Source organism: Salvelinus alpinus, chromosome 1 (assembly GCF_045679555.1).
Source record: "Salvelinus alpinus chromosome 1, SLU_Salpinus.1, whole genome shotgun sequence".
NCBI lineage: Eukaryota > Metazoa > Chordata > Actinopteri > Salmoniformes > Salmonidae > Salvelinus > Salvelinus alpinus.
This window is the reverse complement of record NC_092086.1, coordinates 116,829,796-116,850,153: the sequence shown is the minus strand read 5'-3', so window position 1 is coordinate 116,850,153 and position 20,358 is coordinate 116,829,796. Positions and strand designations below refer to the sequence as shown.

General features: G+C 43.4%; 1 protein-coding gene across 7 annotated transcripts in view; it reads left to right on the top strand.

Annotated features, from left to right (window-relative positions):
• Window positions 1–13,031, top strand: part of LOC139539573 (polypyrimidine tract-binding protein 3-like) — a 127,410-nt gene extending 114,379 nt beyond the window's left edge. For all 7 annotated transcript variants that reach the window (XM_071342661.1, XM_071342652.1, XM_071342644.1 and 4 more), the window contains one exon: window positions 988–13,031. In XM_071342661.1, the coding sequence (XP_071198762.1) occupies window positions 988–1,120 (133 nt within the window). In that variant the 3' untranslated portion in view covers window positions 1,121–13,031. The remainder of the gene's footprint in view (window positions 1–987) is intronic.
• The last annotated feature ends 7,327 nt before the right edge of the window (window positions 13,032–20,358 follow it).

Here is a 20,358-nt window from a genome sequence, read left to right as displayed (position 1 = left end):
ACAACTAAAGGTGTTAACCCTCCACATCTATCTGTAATTGCAAACAAAGGTTTCTGTACCAAATATTAAGTTCTGCTTTTCTGATGTATCAAATACTTATGTCATGCAATAAAATGCAAATTAATTACTTAAAAATCATACAATGTGATTTTCTGGATTTTTGTTTTAGATTCCGTCTCTCACAGTTGAAGTGTACCTATGATAAAAATTACAGACCTCTACATGCTTTGTAAGTAGGGAAACCTGCAAAATCGGCAGTGTATCAAATACTTGTTCTCCCCACTGTATATATATACAGTTGAAGTCGGAAGTTTACATACATCTTAGCCAAATACATTTAAACTCAGTTTTTGAAGTGCACCAGTCCCTCCTGCAGCAAAGCACCCCCACAACATGATGCTGCCACCCCCGTGCTTCACGGTTGGGATGGTGTTCTTCAGCCAAACAGTTATATGGCCAAACAGTTCTATTTTTGTTTCATCAGACCAGAGGACATTTCTCCAAAAAGTACGATCTTTGTCCCCATGTGCAGTTGTAAACCGTAGTCTGGCTTTTTTATGGCGGTTTTGGAGCAGTGGCTACTTCTTTGCTGAGCGGCCTTTTAGGTTATGTCGATATAGGACTCTCTGGTGGCTCTCTGGTGGCTCTCTGGTGACTCTCTGGTGACTCTCTGGTGGCGCTCTGGTGGCGCTCTGGTGACTCTCTGGTGACTCTCTGGTGACTCTCTAGTGACTCTCTGGTGACTCTCTTTACAGACTAGAGTAAAACATGTGTAATTCAGAGCCGAGGGAACATTCAGAATAGTGATCTCGGTACATACTCATGATCTTGAATGAATATCCCTTTGCGGATCAATGAAGTGTTATTGATTACTGTCTGTCTGTCCGTCGAAGGAAGGACCGTAAGATGGCTCTGATCCAGTTGGGTTCAGTGGAGGAGGCTATCCACCTATCTTATCCTGTCTCTCTGTCTGTGTGTCCGTCTCAGGAAGGACCGTAAGATGGCTCTGATCCAGTTGGGTTCAGTGGAGGAAGCCATCCAGGCCCTGATCGACCTCCACAACCACGACCTGGGAGAGAACCATCACCTCCGCGTGTCCTTCTCCAAGAGCACCATCTGACCCGCCTCACCCAGCGACCCCACCCCACCCCCAGGGCCTCGCTCCTGGACTGGGCTAACCCCATGCCCCCCCTCCCCCCTAGCCCCTGTTGGGAGTGAAGGACAGAAACACCCACTTTTACTTAAAACAAACAACAGACAATGAACTAGTTTAGATGATATTGTTGTGTAATAGACTACTGTAACGCAAGGCCTTCAGACAGAGACTGATATAGAGACAGAGCTGAAGTAGGCTGGAAGGAGCACTGGTTGATTGATTCAGGGCAGAGAGTACAACGGTGATGTGGGCTGACATGGTGCATCCTTTATCTGGCATTAGAGGACCCCAAGCCAGAGAGAGACTAGACCCCAAGCCAGAGAGAGACTAGACCCTAACCCAGGGAGAGACTAGACCCTAACCCAGGGAGAGACTAGACCCTAACCCAGGGAGAGACCCTAACCCAGGGAGAGACTAGACCCCAACCCAGAGAGAGACTAGACCCTAACCCAGGGAGAGACTAGACCCTAACCCAGGGAGAGACTAGACCTTAACCCAGGGAGAGACTAGACCCTAACCCAGGGAGAGACTAGACCCTAACCCAGGGAGAGACTAGACCGTAACCCAGGGAGAGACTAGACCCCAACCCAGGGAGAGACTAGACCCTAACCCAGGGAGAGACTAGACCCTAACCCAGGGAGAGACTAGACCCTAACCCAGGGAGAGACTAGACCCCAACCCAGGCAGAGACTAGACCCTAACCCAGGGAGAGACTAGACCCTAACCCAGGGAGGGACTAGACCCTAACCCAGGGAGAGACCCTAATCCAGGGAGAGACTAGACCCTAACCCAGGGAGAGACTAGACCCTAAACCAGGGAGAGACCAGACCCTAACCCAGGGAGAGACTCTAAACCAGGGAGAGACCAGACCCTAACCCAGGGAGAGACTAGACCCCAACCCAGGGAGAGACTAGACCCTAACCCAGGGAGAGACTAGATCCTAAACCAGGGAGAGACCAGACCCTAACCCAGGGAGAGACTAGACCCTAACCCAGGGAGAGACTAGACCCCAACCCAGGGAGAGACTAGACCCTAACCCAGGGAGAGACTAGACCCTAACCCAGTAGACCCTAACCCAGGGAGAGACTAGACCTTAACCCAGGGAGAGACTAGACCCTAACCCAGGGAGAGACTAGACCCTAATCCAGGGAGAGACCAGACCCTAACCCAGGGAGAGACCAAACCCTAACCCAGGGAGAGACTAGACCCCAACCCAGGGGGAGACTAGACCCCAACCCAGGGAGAGACTAGACCCCAACCCAGGGAGAGACTAGACCCTAACCCAGGGAGAGACCCTAACCCAGGGAGAGTCTAGACCCTAAACCAGGGAGAGAGATACTCAACACTCCTGGGAGGCTTCTGCCCAGTCTGTCACCCTGTCACCCACCCAGCCACTGACCCACCTACAGTCCCAGAGTGAGACTCTTCTAGCTGGGCTGCATTGTTACAACTGAAGACCCTTCCTCCGTAACCAACAGCACACCACCGTTATGTGATGGTGTTCCGTGGACGTCGTGTAGCGTTAGACTGGCTTCTCTTCAGTGGGATGACTTATTAACAGATGATTTACCTGATGAGTCTGAGACACTGGTCCATTAACAGGTATCGTCACGGATACGGAGAAAGGGCGGTTGGCTGATGAAGCTGGGTGCCAGTAGCGACCCTCCTCCTGACCAATGAACTGCCTCCATTTTAAGTAGCGTTGGAATGTTGAGCGAGGGGGACCGATGATCAGGCCCCCTCCTCTGTGACATAATGGTGACATCATCACGGTGTGACACTGAGTCTCAGAGCAGCTCAGCTAAACATGACCGCCACACCACTCAGATCACCATGACAACTACACGCCTGTTTTGTTTTGTTTTACAGTGTATCAGTGGTTTTCATTGAAATGTAAACAGAAAGAAAACCGTTCAAAGCAAAATGGGCAATCTTTTTGCACCTTAATTTATCTGTTTACTGTGCAGAGTCCTTGGACCAGACCAGGAAGTACAGTAGACTACAGTACAGTAGACTGCAGTAGAGTACAGTAGACTACCGTAGACTACAATACAGTAGACTACATTAGAGTACAGTAGACTTCAGTACAGTAGACTAGAGTAGAGTACAGTCAACTACAGTAGAGTACAGTAATGACCTGTGAATAATAGGCAAAGTAATGGTGAACTTAATTGCTTTTATTTGGCCCTGTAGATGAGGTCTATTTAACTGTAGCTGAGGTCTATCAACCTGTAGATGAGATCTATTTACCTGTAGATGAGATCTATTTACCTGTAGATGAGGTATATTTACCTGTAGATGAGGTCTATCTACCTGTAGAGGTCTATCTACCTGTAGATGAGGTCTATCAACCTGTAGATGAGGTCTATCAACCTGTAGATGAGGTCTATCAACCTGTAGCTGAGGTCTATCTACCTGTAGATGAGGTCTATTAACCTGTAGCTGAGGTCTATCAACCTGTAGAGGTCTATCTACCTGTAGATGAGGTCTATCTACCTGTAGATGAGGTCTATCTACCTGTAGATGAGGTCTATCTACCTGTAGATGAGGTGTATCTACCTGTAGAGGTCTATCTACCTGTAGATGAGGTCTATCTACCTGTAGAGGTCTATCTACCTGTAGATGAGGTGTATCTACCTGTAGAGGTCTATCTACCTGTAGATGAGGTGTATCTACCTGTAGATGAGGTCTATCTACCTGTAGAGGTCTATCTACCTGTAGATGAGGTCTATTAACCTGTAGCTGAGGTCTATCTACCTGTAGCTGAGGTCTATCTACCTGTAGATGAGGTATATCTACCTATAGATGAGGTCTATCTACCTGTAGATGAGGTGTATCTACCTGTAGATGAGGTCTATCTACCTGTAGATGAGGTCTATCTACCTGTAGATGAGGTCTATTAACCTGTAGCTGAGGTCTATCTACCTGTAGCTGAGGTCTATCTACCTGTAGATGAGGTATATCTACCTATAGATGAGGTCTATCTACCTGTAGATGAGGTGTATCCAGGTCAGATCAGCCTGAACCAGGCTGGACCACACCAGACTGCACAGCTTTGCTGGATGAAAGCCTCTCTGCTGAGAGTGGTGGGCATATGAATGTGAATACTGGGGGCATCATTAAAAAACGCCACCCTATTCCATATATAGTGCACTACTTTTGACCAGAGCCCCCATAGGGAATAGGGTGCACTACTTTTGACCAGAGCCATATTCCCTAAGGGCCCTGGTCAAATGTAGGGCACTATAAAGGAATAGGGAGACTGTCTGTCTGTCTGTCTGTCTGGCTGGCTCCCATAACGATGGTCTGTCTGTCTGTCTGTCTGGCTCCCATAACGATGGTCTGTCTGTCTGTCTGTCTGGCTCCCATAACGATGGTCTGTCTGCCTGGCTCCTGTAACGATGGTCTGTCTGTCTGGCTCCCATAACAATGATCTGTCTGTATGTCTGTCTGTTTGGCTCCCGTAACGATGGTCTGTCTGTCTGGCTCCCATAACGATGGTCTGTCTGCCTGGCTCCTGTAACGATGGTATGTCTGTCTGGCTCCCATAACGATGGTCTGTCTGCCTGGCTCCTGTAACGATGGTCTGTCTGCCTGGCTCCCGTAACGATGGTCTGTCTGCCTGGCTCCCATAACGATGGGCTGTCGATAATGGAAATAACAGTGGACCTGCGTGTTAGCCCTGATCTGACCTCTGACCCTGATCTGACCTTTTTAACTAAATTTAAACGCTTTCTGCTTTTGGCAACAGAAGAGAAGAGCTTAGTTTTGGTGTTCTCTTGGCCCTTCTGGGTTAGATCACTCTGCTCTGTCCCTCTGCCCTCTCCTCTGTCCCTATGCTCTGTCCCTCTGCCCTGTCCTCTGTCCCTCTGCCCTGTCCTCTGTCCCTCTGCCCTGTCCCTCTGCCCTCTCCTCTGTCCCTTTGCTATGTCCCTCTGCTCTGTGCCTCTGCCCTCTCCTCTGTCCCTATCCTCTGTCCCTCTGCCCTGTCCTCTGCCATGTCCTCTGTCCCTCTGCCCTCTCCTCTGTCCCTCTGCCATGCCCCTTTGCTCTGTCCCTCTGCCCTGTCCCTCTCCTCTGTCCCTCTGCCCTGTCATCTGTCCCTCTGCCATGTCATCTGTCCCTCTGCCCTGTCCCATATCCCTGTCCCTCTGCCCTGTCCCATATCCCTGTCCCTCTGCCCTGTCCTTGATACTGTCCCTTTGCCATGTCCCATGTCCCTGTCTTCTGTCCCTCTGCCCTGTCCTTGATACTGTCCCTCTGACCTGTCCTCTGCCCCTCTGCCCTGTCCCTCTGCCCTTGATACTGTCCCTCTGCCCTGTCCCTCTGCCCTGTCTTTGATACTGTCCCTCTGCCCTGTCCTCTGTCCCTCTGCCCTGTCCTTGATACTGTCCCTCTGCCCTGTCCTCTGTCCCTCTGCCCTGTCCTTGATACTGTCCTTCTGCCCTGTCCTCTGTCCCTCTGGCCTGTCCTTGATACTGTCCCTCTGCCCTGTCCTCTGTCCCTCTGCCCTGTCCCTCTGGCCTGTCCTTGATACTGTTCCTCTGCCCTGTCCTCTGTCCCTCTGCCCTGTCCTTGATAGTGTCCCTCTACCCTGTCCTCTGTCCCTCTGCCCTGTCCCTCTGCACTGTCCTTGATACTGTCCCCTGTCCCTCATACTGTTCCTGTTCCCTGTCCTCTCGTCCTGTCCTCTTGTCCTGTCCTCTCCTCCTGTCCAGTTAGCAGAGTTAAATGGCTCCACTCTCTTTAGCTTTGTAGTTTTACAGATCAGCCATGCATCCATCTTGGATCAAACCAAAAAAAGAGAGATAATATTATTGTGTGTAAAGCGATATGTTATTTACACCTGGCATGAGATGACACTGAGTTGTGCTTCCCTTGGAAGTGCTGTGTCCTCAGAGACCAGGAGAAGAACCCAGTGTGGATTCTTTCATAGAACTAGAATGAGAAATAGAAACAATTCCTTCTAATTCTATCGGTTCTGTGGATTTCAGGTCCAGACCAGGTGCTGTCTGTCTGTCTGTCTGTCTGTCTGTCTGTCTGTCTGGTGCTGCCGTGGTGTAGCCTTAACATTCCAAGGAGGGTCATGTGACCCCCTGAGTAGCATTATGGGTAATTATTAGCACTGTGTCTGTGTCATCCAACCTCAGCGGAAGTTATGTCTCGTAATCGCCAGGGGAAAAGTAAAACAAAACAAACATGATTTAGTTTTTTGCAAGGCAAGAGACGGTGTTACTTAACATTTACTGTTCCTTAAGCAAATTAACTGCAAACCCTTCCAAAAAAAAAGAAAAAGGTTTTGAAGTTTACAGTCTTAACAGAAACCAACTATTCAGGTCTATATCTTAAAGGCTTTTTTGGAAGAAGATTAAAAAACAAACAAAAAAAAACATGACTTATTTTTGGTAATTTGTTATTTTTTATGAAAGAGAAAAACGAAACTGAAACCTCACTGGGTTTTTGTACCACTATAATCATACAAGAAATCATGAGAGAGCTAAACATCATATTTACTCTGTATTCACTTCAGTTCTTATTACGTGCCTTCTAATCTAATGTTTTAGACAGCGTCTGAAATGCCTCCCTATCCCCTATATGGTACACCCCCTACTACTTTACAGTAGTGCGCTATTAGAGAATAGGGTGCAGTTTCAGACACAGACAATATCTTATGTACTATCTAGTGGGATTGGTGAGAGGGTTGATTTAATTCACTTTTTTTTTAATGTAGAGAAATGTAGACGTGTTTCTTTATGTGCGGGGGTTGACTGTATTATATGGTTTTTGACGTGGAAGTTGATGCTTGGTGCTTTGATTGCACTTCTTAAGAGTAAAATGAACAGGAAACTGAAATACCACAGTGTGTACTGTGGGCCTCTCCATCCGTGCGCGTGCGTGCGTGCGTTGTGTAAAGTTTGAAGCCTTATTCATTCTTCTTCACTTATTTGTGACTTAATGATGATCTGTTGTTACTGGCTCTACATTCCCATCTTCTAGACTGTTCTTCAGCACCATTTTCAGAACTAATCCCTTTTGATGCAGAATGTAGCTCAGGTATATAAAAAAAAAAAAGTTAAACAATCTATTTAAGTCAATACTGACTGACTCCTGTTTAGCAAATCTGATGAGGTCAAAAAAAAGAGGTCAAATTTGTTTTTTGTTTTTAATCGGTTACTTTGCCAGCAAAAACATATCGTAATCAGATTACAGAGGATTACTTCTTGGATTACTTTTATCTTCAGAAAGAATGTTTGCGGGAAGAAAAATAAAATGCATTATGACCAATGTTCCCCTACATCTTTTGGAGGTAGCAAATTTCACGTCTGCTGAGCACAAACTTGGACGTTGTGAAAATCCTGTGCAACTTCAAGCCGCGTGTTTTAATGTGATCACTGAGGCTGTACCCGCTTTGAGTTACAGTTTTAACAGTGGTCAAGTAGGCTACTGTGGCTATTTGATCACAATGTAGATCTACCAGAGTGGCCTACCATCAGAAACAATGGAGAAAATGCATCCCGTAATATTTTAACATGGAAATAGATGTTCAGACTACAGTAGCAGCCAATGTGTGGCGTTCAATGTAGAACGCACATCTGATGGCTTATAAAAGTGTTGACTACAAAGTGTTGACTACAAAGTGTTGACTACAAAGTGTTGACAATACTGAATAAGAACTTAAACATGAAGTCACTCATTAAAAACAGCAGCTCTTTGGCTGTATTCGTTGACAGTCGCTCTCTCTAGTCGTGGTTTTAAAATGTTTTGAAATCTCACAGTATCAACTTTGCTGTAGCTTTCCTTTATGCTGCTTACGTTACTGCAGACACGGTCATCTGAGCCATCTGATTGGCCAGCAGTAGGCTTATAGTGCACATGATTTGCTCTCTGGGTCCACCGGGAAGGAAGAGTTTGTACCTTCAGACACATGAATAGGAACACAAGGCTTAATCGTTTGGGTTTTTACAGAAATGTTTGGGGATCGACTAGGAATGCCTTGAATATTAAAAAAAATATATATATATTTAACCTTTAACAAATTCTTATTTACAATGACGGCCTAGGAACAGTGGGTTAACTGCCTTGTTCAGGGGCAGAACGACATATTTGTACCTTGTCAACTCGGGGATTTGTTCGATCACGATCCCCGAGTCTGACCACCAATCAGAGACCACTATGATGACACACCAAATGATGACCACCAATCAGAGACCACTATGATGACACACCAAATGAGTTTAATGGATCCTTTCTGTCTTCTAATGCCTCTTAAGAGGAAAGTAATCCAAATGTAACAGAAAGTAATCTGATTACTTTACCGAGTTTGGGTAATCCAAAAAGTAACTTTCCCGATTACAATTTGACAGGTAACTAGTAACTGTAACAGATAACATTTCTAAAGTAACCTATCTAAACCCTGTGTATAAATGTTATTCCTTTGATGTTAAGGCCCACAACACTCACTTAGGTCATTTCAGGTTTTCCTTCATTTTGCTATTTTTTTAGTTAAGCTGTAAGAGAACCTCCCATCTGTGTGTTTTTGAGTTGTAATCTTTATTTTTACTTGTTTCTCATATTATTCATTTTAGGGTATTTTGGTTGCCTGTTTTTTTGATTCGTACTGATTTCTGTAGTGCATTTTCTTCTTCTCTCTCTTTAAAAAGGTGAACTGGTTGTCTGTCACTCTGCTTTTCATAACAACAAGTGTTTGAGTCTGCAGAAAGCTTTGAGAATGTGTCTGAAATAACGCCGTATTCCCTATATAGTGCATTACTTTTTTTTTACGGAGCCACAGGAGTCCCCCCTGGCACTGACCTCGACCCAAAGTTTTTGGGTGCATCAAAAGTAGTGCCCGGTATAGGGAATAGGGCACAATAATGCCGTGGTGTCTGAGGGCTGGTTCAGATCGTGAACCTCATATAAACCACCATACTGATTGATTGATGCTGCGCTGCATGTAACACCCTGGACCAGAGCTAGTCTCCGCTGAGCTGCCTTGGTCTTTGTCATACTTCTCCGTCTGTGGATTGACTCTCTCACGTCTAAAAGCTATGTCGTTTAAAACATTTTCATTTGTGAACAGGAAAGAAGCCGGGCCTGACTGTACATCTGTATCATCATGAAAGCATGATCATTCTAGAATGTCTGAATGTTCTAGGTCATTGAATGTTCTAGAATGTCTGAATGTTCTAGGTCTCTGAATGTTCTAGAACGTCTGAATGTTCTAGGTCTTCCAAATGGCACCCTATTCCCTATATAGTGCACTACTTTTTACCAGAGCCCTATGGTCCCTGTATAGGGAATAGGGTTCCATTTGGGAAGCTACCACAGTCATGCCTTAACTCAGGCAGCATAGTTCAGCCACGATGACAGACTTTTCTTTTCAATTGTGACTAACATTTTACTTTTACATGATCAAACGTTTTTATACTGAAGAGTCACAAACAACAGAAACAAACAGGACCAAAGTTGATGTGCCTTTCATTGATCTGTTATTCTTCCCCTGGTTCCCTCATCCATCACTATTGTTTAAATTAAAGACAGTCATCCCCTAGTACCCTCATCCATCACTATTGTTTAAATTAGACAGTCATCCCCTGGTTTCCCTCATCCATCACTATTGTTTAAATTAAAGACAGTCATCCCCTGGTTTCCCTCATCCATCACTATTGTTTAAATTAAAGACAGTCATCCCCTGGTTCCCTCATCCATCACTATTGTTTAAATTAAAGACAGTCATCCCCTGGTTTCCCTCATCCATCACTATTGTTTAAATTAGAGACAGTCATCCCCTGGTTTCCCTCATCCATCACTATTGTTTAAATTAGAGACAGTCATCCCCTGGTTTCCCTCATCCATCACTATTGTTTAAATTAGAGACAGTCATCCCCTGGTTCCCTCATCCATCACTATTGTTTAAATTAGAGACAGTCATCCCCTAGTACCCTCATCCATCACTATTGTTTAAATTAAAGACAGTCATCCCCTGGTTTCCCTCATCCACCACTATTGTTTAAATTAAAGACAGTCATCCCCTGGTACCCTCATCCATCACTATTGTTTAAATTAAAGACAGTCATCCCCTGGTTTCCCTCATCCATCACTATTGTTTAAATTAGAGACAGTCATCCCCTGGTTTCCCTCATCCATCACTATTGTTTAAATTAAAGACAGTCATCCCCTGGTTTCCCTCATCCATCACTATTGTTTAAATTAAAGACAGTCATCCCCTGGTTTCCCTCATCCATCACTATTGTTTAAATTAAAGACAGTCATCCCCTGGTTTCCCTCATCCATCACTATTGTTTAAATTAGAGACAGTCATCCCCTGGTTCCCTCATCCATCACTATTGTTTAAATTAGAGACAGTCATCCCCTGGTTCCCTCATCCATCACTATTGTTTAAATTAGAGACAGTCATCCCCTGGTTTCCCTCATCCATCACTATTGTTTAAATTAGAGACAGTCATCCCCTGGTTCCCTCATCCATCACTATTGTTTAAATTAAAGACAGTCATCCCCTGGTTCCCTCATCCATCACTATTGTTTAAATTAAAGACAGTCATCCCCTGGTTTCCCTCATCCATCACTATTGTTTAAATTAAAGACAGTCATCCCCTGGTTTCCCTCATCCATCACTATTGTTTAAATTAAAGACAGTCATCCCCTGGTTTCCCTCATCCATCACTATTGTTTAAATTAGAGACAGTCATCCCCTGGTTTCCCTCATCCATCACTATTGTTTAAATTAGAGACAGTCATCCCCTGGTTTCCCTCATCCATCACTATTGTTTAAATTAGAGACAGTCATCCCCTAGTTTCCCTCATCCATCACTATTGTTTAAATTAAAGACAGTCATCCCCTAGTTTCCCTCATCCATCACTATTGTTTAAATTAAAGACAGTCATCGCTGAAGACGAGATCATTGGCTCTCTCAAAACAGGAGTAAAGTTATTGATATATATTTCAGTCAAAATATAATTTACAACATTTTGACAGGAATCCATATTAAGGGAGCCCATTCCTAGCCTGGTTAACCCAGACTGAAACAGTGAAACGTAATGAAACATAATGAAATCAGGTTGGATTCCAGGCTAGCCGATTGATTCCCACAGACTCACGTAAATAAAACGCCAAAAAAAAACTAAACAAATGTACCTTTAGCTTTACTTTGAGTTGAAGACAACACATGAACTGAAACCAAAGGAACGGAATCCTCTATTACAACAACCAATCATAATGTAGCGACCCTCACTGGACCAGGGTTAGATTCCTGGCCGGGGATACTGGACCAGGGTTCGATTCCTGGTCGGGGCTACTGGACCAGGGTTCGATTCCTGGTCGGGGCTAATGGACCAGGGTTCGATTCCTGGTCGGGGCTAATGGACCAGGGTTCGATTCCTGGTCGGGGCTACTGGACCAGGGTTCGATTCCTGGTCGGAGATACTGGACCAGGGTTCGATTCCTGGTCGGGGCTACTGGACCAGGGTTCGGATACTGGACCAGGGTTCGATACCCCCCCCCCCGAGTTTACTACAATAGTGTAACTTTAATAGTGACTTTTCCTTTCAATATCACTGAACTATAATGGGAGACAAATGATTGAAGAAGTTAAATAGATTTCCAGTTCCATGATTATTTAAGGGAGAGATTATATATAAGAGCCATGTAGTTACACAGAGCTCAGTCAGAGGGGTGATGTCCAAAACAGCACCCTTATCTCTACCTAGTGCACTACTTTTTGACCTGAGCCCTATGGGCCCTGAACATAAGTGTAGTGCGCTATATAGAGGATAAGGTGTAATTTGGGACACAGGGAAGTGTCTCTATCTGATTGAATTTGTTTTTCTTGTCTCGTCAAGGCACGTCTTGATAATATACCTTATTTATAGTTAACATTCAATGTTTCACGACCAAAATAGACAACAAGAAAGTCTGTAATCAAACACGTTCCCTTTTCAAACCTGGCCAAAATGGTTCATGGGAACAAGAGAGCTACAACCAACAACAATAACGAGAGACATTAAAGGCCCAGTGCACTCAAAAACTTGATTTACCTGTGTTTTATATTTCCACGCTATGAGGTTGGAATGATACTGTGAAAATGATGATAATGCCCTTTTAGTGTAAGGGGTGTTTGAAAAGACTGCCTAAAATTCTAGCCTGTTTTGGTGGGATGGAGTTTTAGCCTGCCTGGTGACATCACCAGTTAATGACATCATTAGTTAATAGACCAATAAGAAAGAGTTCCAAACCTCTCTGCCAATAACACCTACTTTTCAGTTTTCCCCTCCCCACTCAGACCACTCCCAGACAGTCCTATCTAAATTCTTACTTGAGATATTGCTCTTTGATCATTTAAATCACAGTTAGGTCCTTAATTTTTACCCAGAAAGTATTTGATACTGAGATTTTTTTTTTTTTAACAGCTGCATTGGACTTTCAACTGTTTTTGTTTTTATATATATATATTTAAATATGATGAACACAACATGAAAAAAAACAACTTGTGTATTTTGATATCATACCAGGTTTGATTTGTAAAGCAGTGTGTGTGACGTCGTAGGGATGGAAGGTGGGGTGAGAAACAACAGGTTTCCTTTATGAGTTGATGTAATTTAAATGCAAATAGAAAATGAAACTATTAAAGAAACATATTTTAAAAATGTTGTGGTGCATGGTTGAATGGAGTTTCTGTATTTGATATAGAAACATTTTCTTTTATCTTTTTCGATTGATTACTATGATAATTATAGCTATTATTATGTTTCTCATTATTATTATTGCATCAGAATCTCTTCTTAATTTTTTTCCTAAAGCAACTTTAATTGTAGCATGCCTTGAATAAATGTTATGATCTCTGTACTTTCCTCAGTCCTCCCGTGTCCTCTTGTCTTCTTGCTTTCCCCACACATTGGCAATCAAACCAGTCTCCGGAAGAATCTCAATTTCGTTTTCTTGACTCCTCGGCGTCCTCTCTCCTCACTTCCTTCTGAAAACCCATTGGATGAGAAGGTCAGAGTGGGAGGGACCTCTGACCTCATCTAAGGGGTTTTGAGAAGGAAGTGAGGAGAGAGGACGCCGAGGAGTCAAGAAAACGAAATTGAGATTCTCTCTCAGTGTTCCTTCCTTTCCTGTCTATCTTCTCTCAACCACTGCAGTGTGACTGACTACCCTTTTACCCAATCACACTGCTCGCCACTCCAAAGCTCCACCTGCCTCTCTGTTCTCTTCCTTAAACATCTTCCTCTAAAGGCAACATCCCATACCTTGACTTGACTTAAACCCTTTTACTCTGAGGGCCGATACCTTGACTTGACTTAAACCCTTTTACTCTGAGGGCCGATACCTTGACTTGACTTAAACCCTTTTACTCTGAGGGCCGATACCTTGACTTGACTTAAACCCTTTTACTCTGAGGGCCGATACCTTGACTTGACTTAAACCCTTTTACTCTGAGGGCCGATACCTTGACTTGTCTTAAACCCTTTTACTCTGAGGGCCGATACCTTGACTTGACTTAAACCCTTTTACTCTGAGGGCCGATACCTTGACTTGACTTAAACCCTTTTACTCTGAGGGCCGATACCTTGACTTGACTTAAACCCTTTTACTCTGAGGGCCGATACCTTGACTTGACTTAAACCCTTTTACTCTGAGGGCCGATACCTTGACTTGTCTTAAACCCTTTTACTCTGAGGGCCGATACCTTGACTTGACTTAAACCCTTTTACTCTGAGGGCCGATTTCTCAGTCCTACAAGATGAAACCAAGTCCTGGGCTAAAAGTCATTCCACTGAGCATGCCTAAGAGGTGGATAGGTTACCAGTCAACACAACCAATGACATCACACACACCATAGGACAGACAGACAGGCCCTGACCCAGTAGCAAGGTCAAACTCCAAGATTATCTAGTCCTTATAGTACCATGCCGTATAGGCTTCTCTGTCTGGGATAGATATATAGGCCACAACTCTGTCTGGGATAGATATATAGACCACAACACTGTATGGGATAGATATATAGGCCACAACACTGTCTGGGATAGATAGATAGGCCACAACACTGTCTGATAGATATATAGACCACAACACTGTATGGGATAGATATATAGGCCACAACAATGTCTGGGATAGATAGATAGTCCACAACAATGTATGGGATAGATATATAGGCCACAACACTGTCTGGGATAGATATATAGGCCACAACACTGTATGGGATAGATATATAGGCCACAACACTGTCTGGGATAGATATATAGGCCACAACAATGTATGGGATAGATATATAGGCCACAACACTGTCTGGGATAGATATATAGGCCACAACACTGTATGGGATAGATATATAGGCCACAACAATGTATGGGATAGATATATAGGCCACAACACTGTATGGGATAGATATATAGGCCACAACAATGTATGGGATAGATATATAGGCCACAACACTGTCTGGGATAGATATATAGGCCACAACACTGTATGGGATAGATATATAGGCCACAACAATGTATGGGATAGATATATAGGCCACAACAATGTATGGGATAGATATATAGTCCACACCACTGTCTGGGATAGATATATAGGCCACAACTCTGTCTGGGATAGATATATAGACCACAACAATGTCTGGGATAGATATCAAATGAAAACTTTATTTGTCACATGCGCCGAATACAACAAGTGTAGACCTTACCGTGAAATGCTTACTTACGAGCCCCTAACCAACAATGCAGTTCAAAGAGAGTTAAGAAAATATTTACCAAACAAACTAAAGTAAAAAACCTGTTGACCTGTCAAAAGGTCTTGCTCACATCAGCTACTGAGAGCATTATCACACAGTCATCCAGAACAGCTGGTGTTCTCGTGCATGCTTCAGTGTTGCTTGCCTCGAGCGTCAGAGCCGGTGTAGTCGGATTCAATTTTAATCCCGGAACATATTCCAGTCTCTGCTAGCAAAACAGTCCTGTAGCGTAGCATCCGCGTCATCTGACCACTTCCGTATTGAGCGATTCACTGGTACTTCCTGCTTGAGTTTTGCTTGTAAGCAGGAATCAGGAGGATAGAATTATGGTCAGATTTGCCAAATGGAGGGTGGGAGAGAGCTTTGTACACATCTCTGTGTGTGGAGTAGAGATGGTCTCGAGTTTTTTTCCCTCTGGTTGCACATTTAACATGCTGGTAGAAATGAGGTAAAACTGATTTAAGTTTGCCTGCAATAAAGTCCCCGGCCACTAGGAGTACCACTTTTGGATGAGCATTTTCTTGTTTGCTTATGGCCGTATACAGCTCATTGAGTGCGGTCTTAGTGCCAGCATCGGTTTGTGGTGGTAAATACACGGCTACAAATAATACAGATGACAACACTCTTGGTAGATAGTTTGGTCGACAATTTATCATAAGGGACTCTACCTCAGACGAGACTTCTTTAATATTAGACATCACACACCAGCTGTTATTGACAAATAGACACACACCCCTGCCCCTCGTCTTACCAGACGTAGCTTCTCTGTTCTGCCGGTGCATTGAAAATCCCTCCAACTCTATATTACCCGTGTCGTTGAAACATAAGATATTACAGTTTTTAATGTCCCGTTGGTAGGATAATCTTTATTTTCCAATGATTGCAAGTTAGCCAATAGAACGGATGGCAGTGAGAGTTTACTCGCTCGCCTACGGATTCTCAGAAGGCAGCAACACATTGTTGCTTTTTCTGTGGCCTTCACTGCAAAAAACTACAATGAATATGAACATTTACACTTTTCATTATTTTTTTATTAAACCTTTACTTAACTAGGCAAGTCAGTTAAGAACAAATTCTTATTTACAATGACTGCCTACACCGACCAAACCCGGACGACGCTGGGCAAATTGTGCGCCGCCTTACGGGACTCCCAATCACGGCCCGTTGTGATACAGCCTGGATGACGAGTGTTAAGTATATTAGTAAAGGCAAACTTTTCACGATAACTCTACAAAGATACCTGCATCACATGAATGTATTGAATTAGAAATAAAACTAATTGTACAAATTGAATGAGAAATAGCAGTGATTCTACTTTTTTTTTTTAAAGTATTGTTGTGTTGTGGCCTGAAGTGTAAACTAGTGGGATATGGGATTTACATAATCTGTGAAAAATGCTATTCTGGCTTTAATTTTTTTTACACATGATTAGTCTTAGCAGATCAGAACTGCATCACAAATGGTCCCCTATTCCCTATGTAGTGCACTACTTTTAACCAGGGCCATCAACACAAATGGTCCCCTATTCCCTATGTAGTGCACTACTTTTAACCAGGGCCCATCATCACAAATGGTCCCCTATTCCCTATGTAGTGCACTACTTTTAACCAGGGCCCATCAACACAAATGACCTCCTATTCCCTATGTAGTGCACTACTTTTAACCAGGGCCCATCAACACAAATGGTCCCCTATTCCCTATGTAGTGCACTACTTTTAACCAGGGCCCATCAACACAAATGACCTCCTATTCCCTATGTAGTGCACTACTTTTAACCAGGGCCCATCAACACAAATGACCTCCTATTCCCTATGTAGTGCACTACATTGCGGATACAGGTCTGGTCATGGGATGTATAGCCAGTGTAAGGCTAATACACACGTGACCATGCAATTCAAACCTTTAAGCAGCTTGTAACATATTTTCACCTTTTCAGGTTTCTATAGTTTGATCTGAAGTAGAAAATATCTCCACGGGTTTAACTGCATTACTTGGTTGTTGTATTGACTTTATACAGCCACTGGACACAGATGTCAATTCAACGTCTATTCCACGTTGGTTCAGCGTAAATTTAATTGAAACGATGTGGAAACCACATTGACTGAACACAGTTTATCATGTCATCTCTGGTGTAAACTAAATTCACAGACATAACTACTAAAGTATTCTCTCCATGTACTGGAATGGTAGCAGTATGGGGGGAGGGGGGATTCAGAACCCAGGTAAGCGAGCGTTAATGAAGGTGTGGTGGAGGCGTGTCTACAGATACACCGTATTAATGGAGGCGTGTCTACAGATACACCGTATTAATGGAGGCGTGGCTACAGATACACCGTATTAATGAAGGTGTGGAGGAGGTGTGTCTACAGATACACCATATTAATGAAGGTGTGGTGAAGGTGTGTCTACAGATACACTGTATTAATGAAGGTGTGGAGGAGGTGTGTCTACAGATACACCGTATTAATGAAGGTGTGGTGGAGGTGTGTCTACAGATACACCATATTAATGAAGGTGTGGAGGAGGTGTGTCTACAGATACACCGTATTAATGAAGGTGTGGAGGAGGTGTGTCTACAGATACACCATATTAATGAAGGTGTGGAGGAGGTGTGTCTACAGATACACCATATTAATGAAGGTGTGGAGGAGGTGTGTCTACAGATACACCATATTAATGAAGGTGTGGAGGAGGTGTGTCTACAGATACACCATATTAATGAAGGTGTGGAGGAGGTGTGTCTACAGATACACCATATTAATGAAGGTGTGGAGGAGGTGTGTCTACCTTGACTTAAGATCCACCACCTTTACAAGCGATGAATAACGTTCCCAGTGCAACATCATCTACTTTCTGTCTTTATGAAAGAAATAACATTCTCCTGCACTGTAATTTACAAATTGATAAGAGCTATTGATAAGAGCTAGGTACATGAGTAAGCTGTTAGAATAAGGTGATTGTAAATATAAATGACAATTGTTTTACCTTAGGATCGCTGGAGACAAATGTGAAACCAGTCATAAGGCAGCAAACTGAAACATATTAACTTTACCCCAGGGCTGTTTATGAAATAGTGGCCTTATAACCTTTCAGGGATGAAATCTGGAGACCCAAGCTATAGGCTTCTGTTGCCATGTGAAAATGACAGTACAGCACCAAAACAACTGAGGTGATTTCTGATTTCTAGAATGTTTTCATTATATCGTCAGTTATATCCACCTACTGAGGTGATTTCTAGAATGTTTTCATTATATCGTCAGTTACATCCACCTACTGAGGGGATTTCTAGAATGTTTTCATTATATCGTCAGTTATATCCACCTACTGAGGGGATTTCTAGAATGTTTTCATTATATCGTCAGTTATATCCACCTACTGAGGTGATTTCTAGAATGTTTTCATTATATCGTCAGTTACATCCACCTACTGAGGGGATTTCTAGAATGTTTTCATTATATCGTCAGTTATATCCACCTACTGAGGGGATTTCTAGAATGTTTTCATTATATCGTCAGTTATATCCACCTACTGAGGGGATTTCTAGAATGTTTTCATTATATCGTCAGTTATATCCACTTACTGAGGTGATTTCTAGAATGTTTTCATTATATCGTCAGTTACATCCACCTACTGTACATTTACAACTGTCACTAACTTCATAGTTCATTTCCTTTGCATCGTTAGTTTAACTTTCCTCTGTCTCGTTCCTGTGTTTGTTCCTGATTTTTTTTCTTCTTTCTGTTAAACATAAGTTACCTTGCCATCTACAACAGTCAACTAAAGAGTAGCCAGTTTCTGTTCTGCTTCCTTTTACAACTCAGTGGAAGAGCGCAACACGTACACAATGAACTATGCTCAACTCTCCCATGCCGGTCCAGCCAGCCTTCCAGAAGCTTTGCCTTCACTGGGTCCTAAGCCCAGTTGAATAAACACTTCAACTTCAAAACAGCCTCCCCGACCGCTCGGAGGCGTCCGCATGGTCCTAAAGCACACCGATGCCGTGTTTTGTATCACATTCCAATGATAACACTGGGGGGGGGGAGAAATGCAATTTGAGAATGTGGGTGGGACATGTCCCCATCCCCACTGAAAGTTGCACCCCTGGTCGTTCCTGAGGATAGCTAGCAATAGTGGATCATATTAGGCTAACGCGTTACAAATTGTGCAATAATCTGGGACATGTAGCCTATTGGAATCATTATGGAACGCAGACCGTACGTAGCAGTTTAAACCTGGAGCACGTTTCACGGTTCACGATGACCGGACTGTTGTCATCACAGTTCCATGATTAGTGAGGATTATCAGGGTAGATTTATAGGACTACTTTTCAACTCTAATTGTATACTTTTCTCACATTCCAGGATTTGGTGGATTTATCAATTAAACATGGCAACTTTCAGGAGGAATCAAACCACTGTATTTTAGATTCATCAATATATTTAGTCCGTAAAAGGCTCTCCAGTCCTGTTTTCATTATAATTTATAAATACTTTCCTAACGCTAAATATAAAAGATTAGAGTATTTTTAAAATCTACCAAGAGATGAATGTGTGTTTTGTCAGTTACATGTGTTATGACGTTGCCCTCTTCGGGTACAGCGAGCACTACCCCCCCCCCACCCCCCTCTCCCTCTGCACCAGTCCTTTTCTATGCACCATCCCTCTACCTCCCTGTCTCCTACACCCAGGCTGCTGTGGTCAGAGAGGTCGTAAATTCCTGGAGGAGATTATCTCCTCATGGCCACAGTATAGAGAGAGAGTGAGTTTCATAGAGAGAACAAAGGAATTTCTTCCACCTCACAGAACTGGAGGTCTGAACAACATTTATGTTCTGGAGAAGGTATAAAAGATCGGTGAAGAATCCAGCTACGAACTGGTCCGTTTGGTACAATTTTGTGAAACTCATGAGACAATACAGCCACATTACCATAACGCTGTTTATACAATAGCCTCAGATATGAGGCTTACATCTAATTGTTGTATAAAATGAATGAGTGAGGATGGAACTGTTTGTGAAATTGTGTAATATGATTTTGGACTGTTTAATGAAGGAAACTCCAATGCCCTTTGGAGTTTAACTAAATCAGAGGACCGCCCATGAGCAGTTATGGTCGGGCGTCATGGGACAGGCCCTTTTCTGCTCTTCTGAATAAAACCCCCACCCGGGTTTTCTATCACCAGACCAGCTTACCTCGATAACGAGAGGGCCCAGGTTTGAGTAGATGGCTGAATCTTTTAACCATACCACGTGGTTAAACTCTTAGACTATCGATACCGACAGAATAAGAACAAGTCTTTGATATTAATTACTAGTCTGCAGCTAGGAATTCGGTATCATTGAACGCAAAGACCGACAACCGCCGAAACATCTATTCTATAAAGACATGAATGAATGTCACTCTGAACTATCCATTCTAACCCTGACAGAGAGAAAGGGGGTGGACAAAACTTT